Source organism: Prunus dulcis, chromosome 7, assembly GCF_902201215.1.
Source record: "Prunus dulcis chromosome 7, ALMONDv2, whole genome shotgun sequence".
Lineage (NCBI taxonomy): Eukaryota > Viridiplantae > Streptophyta > Magnoliopsida > Rosales > Rosaceae > Prunus > Prunus dulcis.
This window is the reverse complement of record NC_047656.1, coordinates 13,356,675-13,369,169: the sequence shown is the minus strand read 5'-3', so window position 1 is coordinate 13,369,169 and position 12,495 is coordinate 13,356,675. Positions and strand designations below refer to the sequence as shown.

The following is a 12,495-nucleotide window of genomic DNA, read 5'->3' as shown; positions in this document are numbered from 1 at the left end:
TTTCAAATTTGATCAAAATAGTGCACATAATATGAATCCATATCATCAAAACAACGACTACGCACATAAAATCTTTAATCTTTTACAACATAATTGCAGTAACTCAACCTAAACCAAACAAGTGGAATGCTATTCCCCCAGCTCCAAGCGATCCAGCTCCTTCTCCCACTTGAGCCCTAACATTTGGCGACCAAAAGGAACCATGAGATTATACTGGAAAACCTTATTGTTGATGTGCTTGACCTGCAACTTCAAAGCCTCAGAAGTTTCAACCCATTTTGAGTGGTCATTTTTATTTGCCCAAGCCTTCTTCAGAGCCAGCCTCCACTCAGATACCTGGCTCCTTATCTCCTTGTTGAGCTCGACCCACCGCGGTGCACATCCATTTTTGGATAGAATTCTGTACAGAGTGTCCTCAGCTGGGTCTGCATGAGGGTTTCTAGTTAAGTTGAGGGGCTTCCCTTTTCCTGGTAAATTCTCAAACTGCCCCTCTTCCATTGAATGCCATATTCTTTGCTCAACCACATTGATTATATCTGTTTCTGACCTGCCCAGTGCCCACCATCCCAAAATTCAAAAATTATGATCATAATAAGAAAAACCCAAAATTAGCAGACAAAAGAAAATTCGGGTTTGGTGGACCTGATGTTGTTGCGCTGACCACGAAGCTCAGGAGGGAGTTTACTGTCGTTGACGGCGTCTATAACCGACGATAGACGGTCTAGCACTGGCTTCTTCTTCTCCGCCTTGTCAGATTTACTAGACGACGATGACGACGATGATGATTGCCGTCTCGGTTGGGACCCACCATGGACGACGCTGATAACCGCTGGAGATGAATCGTACACCGTTGATCTCAGAACCAGAGACGACAACGACGAAGACACTATTGTTCTTCGCGCGAGGCGGGTCGCCATGGCTTCAGTTCAGACCAATTCGGACCACTCTTCTTCCAGCTCCTCTCCACTTCTTCGCTTTTGGTAAGCTCGAGGAAAAACAATTATAAAAAGATAGATCAGCGTATCTATATAAAGCGTATAGCCGTGCGGCTGTACTATTTATAATAAAAAAATTTAAAAAGGGCCCAGTAATGCCGCCTATACTCTTTTTTATATTTAAAAAAAATTAGGAGTCTAGCCGACCGGCTATACTCTTTATAAAAAAATATTTTTTTTAAAAAATGACCCCAGTAAAGCCGAACGGCTATACTCTTTTTTTGAGAAAAAATATCCCGAGTAGAGCCGGACGGCTATACCGTTCGTTTAACAAAACACTCGGTATAGCCGCACGGCTATACTATTTATATAAACAAAATAGCCGCCTGGCTCTACCCCCCGCTTCGCCACGTGTCAAAACCGTAGAGCCGGGCGGCTACACGATTTCTATTATTAAAAAAATCCGAGTATAGCCGCGCGGCTATACTATTTATTATAAAAAAGGACCCTCCTGGCGCTGAGCCTCACCACGTGTCAAAAATAATATAGCCGCGCGGCTATACTATTTTTAATGAAAACCGAAGTATAGCCGCGCGGCTATACTTTTAAAAAAAAGGGAAGATCCGCCTGTCGCCCAGCTCGTAACCCGCCACATGTCAAACAAGTAGAGCCGTGCGGCTATACTATTTTTTAATAATAAAAACCGTAGTATAGCCTCTTTTGATTAAAATACACCCCAAGTATAGACGCGCGGCTATACCATTTATAGAAAAAGGACCCGAATGGCTTCTTTCGCCCGCTTCCTCAAGTGTAAAAAAAATATATCTGAACAGCTATGCGATTTTTTGATAATATAGAAACCGTAGTATAGCCGTCCGGCTATACGATTTTTATTATTTAAAAAAAAAAACCCACTACTGATACTGATAATCAAATAAAATGGGAACCAATTGTTTGAAGCTTAAACAAACGTGTGTCTCATTTACCAAAAACAGAGTTGCTTCCATTAGGGTTTAGGAGGAAACCATGAAAGATAATATACATTGATAAAACAAAATATAGGAGGAAACCATGAAAGATAATATACATAAAGAATGAGAAAGCATTTTTATAAACTCAAGAATCAAACCACTCTGCAGTTATCCCTGTGTACCTTCCCATCTTCTCAAGAACTTTTTCACGTAATAACTTTTTTCGACCAATTATAACATGTCACACGTAATAACTTTTTCACGTGTGAGTCTATAATTGGCTAGGGATAGCAAGGCAGTGCTATTCCCATTTCACAAAAAAAAGTTTTTGCATTCGCTCACTCCTACAACAAATTGAGCCTCGTGCAGTGGCGTTCTATTCAAGTGTCGTGTTGTGTGAACGTGATATTATCACTTCACATAAAACATAAGTTGTTATTGATTCATGAGGACTTTTAGTTCGAATGGATTTGAATATTTGCCCTTGCACTCGAGGTAAGTTTGAATCACTCCATTATGATACGAACAATCAATTAGGTAATTGCTAGCTATATATGTACAGTCAACTGAAAAATTCAATAACTAGCAATAATTTTTTGTTTCCTATATAGTGTTTCCCTATCAATACGTCTACACAATACAAGTATGTATGCCTGTTCTTGGCTATTGCTCACCATGCCTTGAACATCACTTATCCTTCCAGAAGAAGCAGACGCATATTTGTTCATCTAAGCAAATAACAAGAATTTCAACTCCATGCCAAGGCATGCCTTTTTTCCATTGTAGAGATACCAGTTAAGGCCAATTACAACCATATATTCCCCATGGTTGACTTCCAAACCGTCCATACCATATAGAGGGAATACATTTTGTAACCACCTGTTATTGTCTAACGCGATTATTATGTCAATTAGCATTTAGTTATAATAATTGATGTAATAAGTATATATATATATTGTCCAGCATTAGCTCACGTGACGTTAGCATCAATTGTGTTAAGCTAATTATATATGATAATCTTGATGAACATATTGTCTCACAAACATTTGATTCACCGAATTACAAGTTCAAACGAAAAGTTTCCAAGAGAAAAAAAAGTTACATAAGATAAGAAGTAAAAAAGTAGAAAGAAAAAAAAAGTACTAATTATATTTAATTAGTAGTGGCCCCCATGGCCATTATCAGAGTGATCATCAGTATCTGGTTTCTCGCACATTGGAGTGGTATAAAAGAATGGATCAATTGTGTATTTGACCAAATCTCTATACATCAAACTGGGCCTATTGAGCTTCACCCCAGTTCGTCCACCAGCAAAATTGGTCAGAATGTTACACGTGGCGTCTGGGGAAGACACCAGCCTCACTGAGCATAGCTTGGCTTTGAGTTCTTTGCCGTTGATGTTCTTGTTTATGATCAAGTTGAATTGGCCCTTCTCGTCCGTCAGATCGCTTCCGTAGTACACAACCCTGCTTCTCTCATCCATGCATGTCACAGACACCTTCCCACCTGCATTCATATAATTAATTCATTAATCAGTGACAACAAGTACGTACATATATTAATTACTCGTGACTTCACAACACATCAACGGATTAACAGTCATTTACGCACGCATCAGCTTACGACAACTTACAAGGAAGGATTTTGATACATACCTTTGATGGGTTTGGCACCATGAACCCATTCATTCCAACCTTGGGTGCAATCTTGGCATAGTACTTTCCCACCTACATGGATGGTTTTGATTTTGGATTCCTCATAGTTAGAAGCATCAGCTGTTTGGGTGCAACCCATTACAATCAATAATACTGCAAATATCAGCATCGCCATACCTCTCATCTCTCTTAATTAATCTCTATCAAATTCTCTCTCCGTCTCTAATTAAATTGAGGAGGAAGCACATATATAGGACACATAATGGGTTGTAGTTGGGTGGAATGGAAGGGCACTACTTGGGACGTGCATTCCACTTAGGATATGCAGATTGTTAAATCATGTACCAATTTTTTTTAATAATATGAAGGTCATCTTTTCAATTATCTTTATAAATTATTCAAGACAACCAGCTTAATTTGAATAAAATAGAAAGTTTAATTATTCAGATTGGGAGCCACGGAAGCATGAAGGAAGACTTTCGTCGTTTTTTGATTGGGGAGGAGCAGAGGTTGAAGTTGAAGTCTATTGAGAACAACAAATCAAGGATTGTCGTTGTTAAAACGAGCAAAGGCGACAATAATAATTGTAGTGGCAGCTTGCATGAGGTTTTGCACGACAATGCGGTCATGAATTTGATCAAGGACACCAAGGCTGCAATGGAGATCAGGGCTTACAAGGAGTTTTTGGACATGGTATCGAGCAATTCGGATCGAGCGTGTTATGGTGCGAAGAGCGTGGAGAATGGCGCATGAGTTGATGGCCATCAAAACGCAGTTGATCACGGATGATTTGTTTGAGAGTGCAGAAATCGAGACAAGGCATAAAGTATGTAGGGTTGGTGAAGTCGGTGAAAGAGGCGGGAGGGAAGGCAATTGTGTTTTCGGCAAAACATGTGGCCAGAGTGGAGCTGGCCACCACTGCCATTGCCGCAATTTTGAGGTTTCCCAGGATCTTGATGATGGTTTCGTAACATAAGAGCTTTCATATGATATGTAGGGTTTGTTCATTTCAATCAAGAATTTTGTTATTTTATTGACAACAAAAAAGTACACTAAAAATATAACAAACAAATTGGATCAAGCTCCAAACTCACTATATGATTATCACAAATGACTTCATACAAACATGGCCCCTAGTAACAAGAAGAATGGATAATTAAAAACACAAAACTTGGGACTCTATTTTGTTCTGCAATTGTAACATTTACAGAAACTAGACAGCGAACCCATCAAGCAATATACGTAGAAGTCCACAAATAACTTCAAATAAAAATAAAAACTCTTGGCAAGATGCGCTCCTCTGCTACAATGTCACAGCGTATTTTCTTTTCCAAAACTGGTTGTGCTAAAGCTGCGTATATCCTTAAGACCTTAGAGTAAGCCAGCTGATTTAAGAGCACCTTCAAAAGCTTCTTCAGTATTCTGAACCTGTTAACGCAGCAGCAACAAGAAGACAGCAATTAGATACAATAGTTTACAGTTATTTATCTCCCCAATAAGATATTGATAAATTTTGGAACTTATGAAGACTCAAACTTCCTAATGTATAAAATTTGAAGTTTCCAATCCTTTCCTATCAAACAATAAAAAGTTACTGAACTTTTGTTTTTAGAAGAACACGGAGGACTCAATTTTCCATGAACAAATTCAAAGTTAAAGCAGGATGAGGTGCAAGATTATTACCTCTGTTACTGGGGAGTTGAAATACTGCTCAATCTTTGACATGATCAATTCATCCCAATCACCACAAATCAAGTTAAACACAGCCCCTGCACGATTACACATGCACATCGCTCGGTCAATGTTTCCATTTCACATTAGTAACTCCAAATTTACATAGCAATGTAATATCAGCATACTACCTATTTTGTTAGATCAAGAGAGTAATATAATATACCAAAAACATAAACAGCTATTTTGTTTCCTTCTTCAATGAAACATGATCAAAGGAGATGCTGTGCGCCACATATTTCCTAATTAAATAATAGGTCCAACAACTGACAACTCTATTACATGGAAAGAGCCCAAATATATACGAAACAGAACACCAAAAGACAAACTTCGGAATGAGAAACTTACCCTTGCGACCAAAACGCCCTGCCCTTCCAATTCTATGCAAGTACACCTCATAATCAGGCTCTGGGTCATGTGTCCTGGGGCCACTTGTGTATTTGATTGGGAGATCATAATTGACTACACAATTAACCTACAAAAAGGTATCATGTCAGCGTGTAAATCTTGTAAGGCATGTCAGACAGAAGGGGAAAAGAATGGAGAGAATGTGAACCTGCTGTTGGTCAAAGCCTCGAGCGAGTAGGTCAGTTGAGATAAGAACTTGGGTTAATCCATCCTTAAACTCTTTGACTATTTTGTCTCTATCTTCAACAGTGAGAGCACCTTGAATAGTAGTAACCGCATAACCATCTTCAACTAGTGTTTGATGCAACATTCTTGCGCTGTTTTTTGTCCTTACGAATATAATTCTCTGTCCCAAGTTCTCTCCCAGTTCAAATATTTTGCTTTTGATGATTTCAATCTTGGTCAATTCATCAGGACAGTACACCTTGTACTGCTTTACACCCTCCAAAGATAGCTCTTCTTTCTTTACGAAGAGTTTATTACCACCGCCTTTGATCACTCTTGAAACAAAATTTGTGACTATTTCATTAAATGTAGCAGAAAACAAAAGCACCTGACAACAAATGTGACATAAGGTAGTTAGTCAATCACTACTCCCTACGATTTTTTAAAAATATTTTGAGGAGATATTCTGAAGACAACACAATAATTTAATCACACGAACATTCCCTGTTGAAACAGCAGTCAATGTGCACACCATAACCATTCCTTTATTTCCACTACCAGCAACGTTAATTATCATTACTAAAGATGTCCAACCATAAAATTCACAGTAGTAAAGAATCTTCAAGAAGAAACAGTACTGAAACAAATAACATATGGATAAACTCTCTTATGAAAGTACCTTTGCAAACTAGCTGAACTTTAATATTTTTATCGTCAAACCACTGATGAGAGTTTTATAAAGTGGAAACTGATTCAAATACTAGTATTTACCCTTAAACAAAGGTGTTGCAACAATAAGATTGAATAATGTGGGAACTAATTCCATACTAGCTTTGCTGAACCTTAAAAACAAAAGTGCTCTCATTAATAAGATTTTAAAAAGTAGGAACTAATTCCCATACTAGTTTCGTTGAACCTTAAGCACAGGTGTTTTCAATAATAAGATATTGGAAAAAATCATGAAATAAAATATACAGAAACTACGAATTTGACGCAATAAAATATACATTAAACCTTAGGCGCAATAAAACTTTAAAAATAAATTTGACGAACCTGGCAGTGAGGGCTAAATCTCTCTATATCCTTCTTTATCCTTAAAGAATCATCCTGAAAGCCATCCTGCACAAAAGTATTTAGCGACTTAATACATAAAAGCATAAATCATTGCTAGCCAATCATTTGCAGTAGATTGATACACCACTTAATGCTTGAAGAGAACAGACAGCAAGGGATGCTCAAAGCACACATGCTTAACCAACTTATACCCTTAAACCACAGGTCTAGTCATATCACATTACCATAATAAAATAAAAGACCCTAGATATATCGTCCATGAGGCTAATTTTGTTCTCATTAACTGATTGAGGTGGTATTACACGCTTAGAAAACATACAATATCGTACAATCCAGAATCCAGATAACGCAGACAAGGTAACCATGAACTTTTAAAAAATTAATCAAATCTAGTGGCATGATATGATTACCTTGGCCAACATGTAATCAGCCTCGTCAAACACAAGAATCTTCACACGGCTTACGCCCAGCTTCTTGATAGACATCCATTTCTTAATTGTACCAGGGGTTCCGATCACAATTTGTGCTGATACTGGTGCTCGAGATTGAATGGACGGAGCACTCGTCCTCTCCGTTGGGACAGCACACTCCGCTTTTATCCCCGTGTACTTCCCCATCTTCTGAAGGACCTCCATATTCTGCCACATTCACTTACCACCATCAATCCTCTAGTCTAAAAAGCTCAGCTATATTCAATTTCCAAAACAAAGAAAAGAGCCTTTCTTTCTTTCTTTTAAGTAAATTGTATATCATTCACCTATAATTTCTATTCAAATTAATAAAAGAACAACAATTGGAGTAACAATCTAAGAAAAGAATGAAACTTTACCTGAATGGCCAACTCTCTGGTGGGGCAGATACAGAGCGCCTGAGGAGCTTTAACATTGGGATCGACCCGGCTGAGCATCCCAAGCACGAAACAAGTGGTTTTGCCCGAACCATTGTGGGCCTGAGCAATAAGATCTTTGTGGGGAGGGGTTAAAATCATGGGCAAAGTGATTGCCTGGACTTTACTGGGCTTCTTGAACCCCATCTCTACATACAAGCCCTTCAGCACCTCTGGCGATAGATTCAGATCCTCGAAGCTACTCGCCGACGTGTACGGCGTGTCGCCGGTCGTAACCTACATCGAATTAAATCCCCAAAATCATTAACAAAATCAACCAATAACCCTAGCCCTACTGCAATTTGAATCAAAACCCTAATTAAAACAAAACATTGAAAATTTCAGAGAGAGAATCATACGGCGCTAATATTAGAGTCTTCGGGGTCGTCGAGGAACTTGTTCTCGGTGATCTTCAATTCGGCAACGTTCACTTCCGGTTCGGAAGTAGACGGCGCGTCATTTTTCTTCTCGGGCTCCTCGGGAGGGTCGTCCTCCTCGTCAGCCCAGCGCTTTGACTCCGGTTTCACCGGCGGTGGGGGAGCACTGGTGGCCGTATCGGACGACAAGTTGTCGTTTGGTTGCGCCGCCGTTTCGATGGTGGCATTGACTGTGTCGGCGGAAGCGTCAGTCTCGGCCATGTCGTGCGATTCTATAGAGAGAGAGAGAGAGCTAGCTTTGGATCGGTCGAGTAAGAGAGTGGTGAGAAAGTTGGAGGCTTCAGTGTAGTGTGCGAGGAGGTTTATATAAGAGTCGGGTTAGCTTAATACTGACGTCCGGGTTTAGCTTAGTAGTGACGCGGTAACAAAACAACGGTACTATTTTTATTTCCCAGTTTAACTAGGACTCTTTCTCCGACCTTCAAAATTTCTACAATTAATTACCAAATTAAAGCTGCCGCCAAAAGGAACTTACGCAATTAACTAATTCCACTTTATTTTATTTTTTAAAGATCATAATTTGAAAAATCTGCATACTAAAATTACTAAAAAAATTAGGTTTGGATATAAAAAAAAAATTGGTACTTTATTTCGCATCAAAATTCTTTATTATTATTATTATTATTTTCCAGAAATGGACTGCAGATCAACTATATATTTATGGGCTTATGCAGAGTTTCAGCCCAAGTGAACCTGAGAGCATTCTCCATGGGCCACCCCAAAGCTCCTAGCCTAATTTATCTAGAGAACAAGTTTTGAGCACTCTCAAGTGGTTGTTGATTTTTAGAAGGTGATAGATTTGACGATGATAAAAGAGACACAGGAGCAGATGTCCCTTCCTCCTTTTTCGTATTACCCATAAAAAAGAAAAGGAACCCATAAAACTTTTGTAAGATGTTAGAATATATGTAGAGGGCAACAAGTTCAGTCCAAAAATAAGAAAATCACAAGGATTTACAAGAATTAAGTTTTGAATTGAAAGAGCTAGTAAATCTACTCCCACATCAACTTACGAAATTAAAGCTTTTGATGCAAACCCAAAATCTAAAAGAAGGGCACGAATTCATGTAAAAAGATAAATTTGATTTACGAAAATATTATGATTGCTACAAGTGACAAATCACATTATGTTGTCAGCAAATGTGCGAAATATGTTACTTTTGTTGAAGAATATAAGTCTCATATCCGAAACTTGACTAAATAAAATACAATATATAATGAATGGTTCCACTATTAATATCACTGAGATCTTTTGTGATAAAACTTCACACTTACTGGGGTTTGTAGGTGGTTAAGTAGGGAACAAGTGAGCCGCTGGTCCATCTCTTTGAAATTTAACAACCTCTCTTAAATTACTCTTTGAACTGTAAGATGGAAATCCTCTTTTATTTTTATTTTTTTGTTATGCTGCAGAATATTTTCTGTGAAAGCAAAGCATTCAACAAAGAGGGTGCGAAAAAAGAGAGAGTCAAAATGGTACTTTGTTGTCGTGTGAAATGTACAAATATAGAGTGGTAGCTGCAATAGCAAAAGTGGCTTGCACAACAAAAAGCCATCCTATTGGCAACTAACTCCCTCCCAATACCATGGCCCTTCTAAAACCCTTTTTTATATTAAAAGCTAAAGTTGCCGTCCATAAAGCACATTTTTTTTTTTTCGATTTCAATTCAAATGCGAACCTAAGCAAATCTTACAAAGGAATATACTTCCTTGTCATGCATGATGTGTTTAACGTGGAGGTATGTGATTGTCATCATCATAAAAGTCCCCATCCATTTCATCTTCTTTTGAAAAGAGTGGAAAGCTTCCTTCATATATACATTTGATTTGAAGATGTATGCATTTTAGGGTTTGGTCTATATATATATATATATATATATATGTAAAGAAAGACTGCTCTTTTGTAGTAAATGATGTTCAACAAGAAAAGCAATCTTATTTTATTGGAATTTACATGGCTAGTTAGTCAAGATTTATTAAAGAATTTGGTTGATGGAAATTGCAAAACGTCTTGAGGATATTATGCTTTTAAATACGCAATGTAATGAGGCAGATTAAATGGCCAAGGCAGGGAATTAGGAAGAAAGACAATCCATGAAGAAATCTCTCTCTCTCTCTCTCTCTCTCTCTCTCTCTCTCTATTAAAATTAACTAATTTTGTATATTAAGAGTTTTTAGAAAAAACCTCACTCACACGAGAAAAAACTTCCCTATCTTTCTTTAATTGTTTTTGTCTCTATATCTCTCTCATACTCTAACAAGTGAAATGAGGAGAAAGATTAAGAAAATGAGACAATGAAACAGAGATAGAGAAGTATATCTCCGTCCATATGTGCATGAGTAGTTATGGTTGATTTTGAACTATGTATTTGCTTAATCAATCTCATATTGTGAATTTCATTGATACATGCATGAATAATTATGAATTCACACTATGAATTATTGAGCCTCACATGGTAGTTACATTCCATATTTCTACAATTTAGAATTTGGGTTTAATGACATGACATGTCAATAACATATAATTGAGGGTTTGTGAAGACGAAGAAGACTTGACAAGAACTCTCGGTTTCATCCAACCCCCTCCATCTAAAGCTCCACAATTGATTTGTTTTAGGTCGCATTGGAGTTGAGCTGGCTAGAGTTGTGACTTTTTGCTCCATGTCAATTTCCACATTTGCACCCACCAACCAAAAAATAAAAAAAAATAAAATTCTTAGTATTTTCGCGGGCTTTTCTTACGAAAGGGTTGCTTGTCTTTTTTCTTTTTGACAGAATGAAAGGGTTTCTTATAGTACAAACATTTTATACTTCACCTTCCACAACTTACATATGATTAGCATTACAGCATGCACAATTCAAGATTTCAAATTAAAGATTATAGCTTTACCTTAAAAACAAACAATCAAAAGAGGTTAGATCTCAATTACAAAAGTTGGCTTCTGTTTCGATTCAAAAACTCTTTGATACTTAATAAATATTGTGAAGTTAATATGAGATGTGAGCGCTAATTGAACGACACTTGTGTCGACCAGCACTCACATGGATGATTATTATTTGATCGATTGGTTGGCACTTTCATCTCGCAACTTATGATCCTACTATCTTGAATAGATGATTAAAAACTCTTGAAATTTATAGTAATTTTCAAGATTAAAAAACATAATTATTATTGTGGAAAAAAAATGGTACTTTATCTATGATTGTCGTCTGACATCCTGAAGTACGGCTAACATTTCCCTTTCGCTATAATCTACACCCCAATTTTCTTTTACGATCACAATCCCACGCGCAAGAAGAGCGTGTGTCTCACACCGGCCAACAGTTACGAGCGTACCGACTCGGGCTCGTGGCTTTCTTCGCTGGTCGTCTAACGGTCAAAAAAAGCGTGCTGAATACGCAGCGGGCCGTACGTGGACTGACCAACGCAGTCTTGTCACCTGGAAAATCGGTCATTGCCTTTTCGCTATTTCCATCCATCTTTTTACTCCTTCAATTAAAATTTCAGATGAAACCAATTTCTCAACGTATGACAATTACAAACACTTCTGCATGTACATAATTACCCTTACGCCTTGCACTCATTTATCCCTTCTTCTATGGCTACTAGCCGTAATTGAAGGGTAAAATCGTCTTTTTAGCCGTTGTTAATCTGCTGGGGTGCCCAACTCATTTCTCATTAAACTAGTTCCAAAGTTCTGTTTAAGCAGCAAAGCCTCCCTCTGTCTCTCTCTCTCTCTCTCTCTCTCTCTCTCTCACTGCTTCTGACAGTCTCCCTCTCCCTCAATGCGCAAAAGCAAGAAAAACCAGCACCACCTCGATCCTCGCCACTAAATTTTCCCTCTCAGGCAACTCAAACGCACCGTTTCGCAGAAATGCGGGTCTTCAAAGCTCCGATCTTGGCCTCCGTCGCCGTGCTGCTGTCTCTCTCTGTTGTCTACTGTGGCTTGCCGGCCACCTTTCTTTCTCTAGAACGGGCCTTTCCACCGAGTCACCGAGTCCAACTCGACCACCTCCGAGCTCGGGACCGAGTCAGGCACGCCCGGCTCTTGCAAAACGTGGCGGGCGGCGTTGTCGACTTCTCAGTCGAAGGCACCTCCGATCCCTACGTCGTCGGGTAATTTTATCATCTGGGTTATCTTTAATGTTCTTGAATGAAGCTTTTAATATGTTTGTGTTAATGGGTTTGTCTCAAATTGGTATATATTCTTGTGTGAGTTGAGTTTTCTTCTG

General features: G+C 38.4%; 4 protein-coding genes across 6 annotated transcripts in view; 1 reads left to right on the top strand and 3 right to left on the bottom strand.

Moving 5' to 3' along the window:
* Positions 1–7: 7 nt before the first annotated feature.
* On the bottom strand, positions 8–1,008 carry LOC117634494 (dnaJ homolog subfamily C member 28). Its single transcript, XM_034368627.1, has 2 exons — positions 643–1,008; positions 8–547 (listed from the first exon to the last, which is right to left on the bottom strand). Exons 1-2 carry the CDS (start codon positions 915–917, stop codon positions 130–132), a joined length of 693 nt encoding a protein of 230 aa, XP_034224518.1. The 5' UTR covers positions 918–1,008; the 3' UTR covers positions 8–129.
* A 2,054-nt stretch (positions 1,009–3,062) lies between these two features.
* LOC117636104 (non-classical arabinogalactan protein 31) lies at positions 3,063–3,909 on the bottom strand. The gene is made up of 2 exons (XM_034370564.1): positions 3,562–3,909; positions 3,063–3,412 (listed from the first exon to the last, which is right to left on the bottom strand). Exons 1-2 carry the CDS (start codon positions 3,743–3,745, stop codon positions 3,063–3,065), a joined length of 534 nt encoding a protein of 177 aa, XP_034226455.1. The 5' UTR covers positions 3,746–3,909.
* Positions 3,910–4,633: 724 nt separating this feature from the next.
* LOC117634225 (DEAD-box ATP-dependent RNA helicase 38) overlaps positions 4,634–12,495 on the bottom strand; it is a 24,147-nt gene continuing 16,285 nt past the window's right edge. Inside the window, exons 2-9 of one of the 2 annotated variants that reach the window (XM_034368205.1) lie at positions 8,185–8,494; positions 7,769–8,062; positions 7,350–7,577; positions 6,919–6,984; positions 5,849–6,253; positions 5,641–5,767; positions 5,245–5,330; positions 4,634–4,989 (exon numbers count right to left, since the gene is read on the bottom strand). In XM_034368205.1, the coding sequence (XP_034224096.1) occupies positions 4,933–4,989; positions 5,245–5,330; positions 5,641–5,767; positions 5,849–6,253; positions 6,919–6,984; positions 7,350–7,577; positions 7,769–8,062; positions 8,185–8,463 (1,542 nt within the window). In that variant the 5' untranslated portion in view covers positions 8,464–8,494 and the 3' untranslated portion in view covers positions 4,634–4,932. Of the gene's footprint in view, positions 4,990–5,244; positions 5,331–5,640; positions 5,768–5,848; positions 6,254–6,918; positions 6,985–7,349; positions 7,578–7,768; positions 8,063–8,184; positions 8,733–12,495 lie in introns of those variants that run through there. The other variant, XM_034368204.1, reaches the window with a different exon arrangement.
* LOC117634226 (aspartic proteinase-like protein 2) overlaps positions 11,985–12,495 on the top strand; it is a 5,721-nt gene continuing 5,210 nt past the window's right edge. For both annotated transcript variants that reach the window (XM_034368208.1, XM_034368206.1), the window contains exon 1: positions 11,985–12,379. In XM_034368208.1, the coding sequence (XP_034224099.1) occupies positions 12,138–12,379 (242 nt within the window). In that variant the 5' untranslated portion in view covers positions 11,985–12,137. The remainder of the gene's footprint in view (positions 12,380–12,495) is intronic.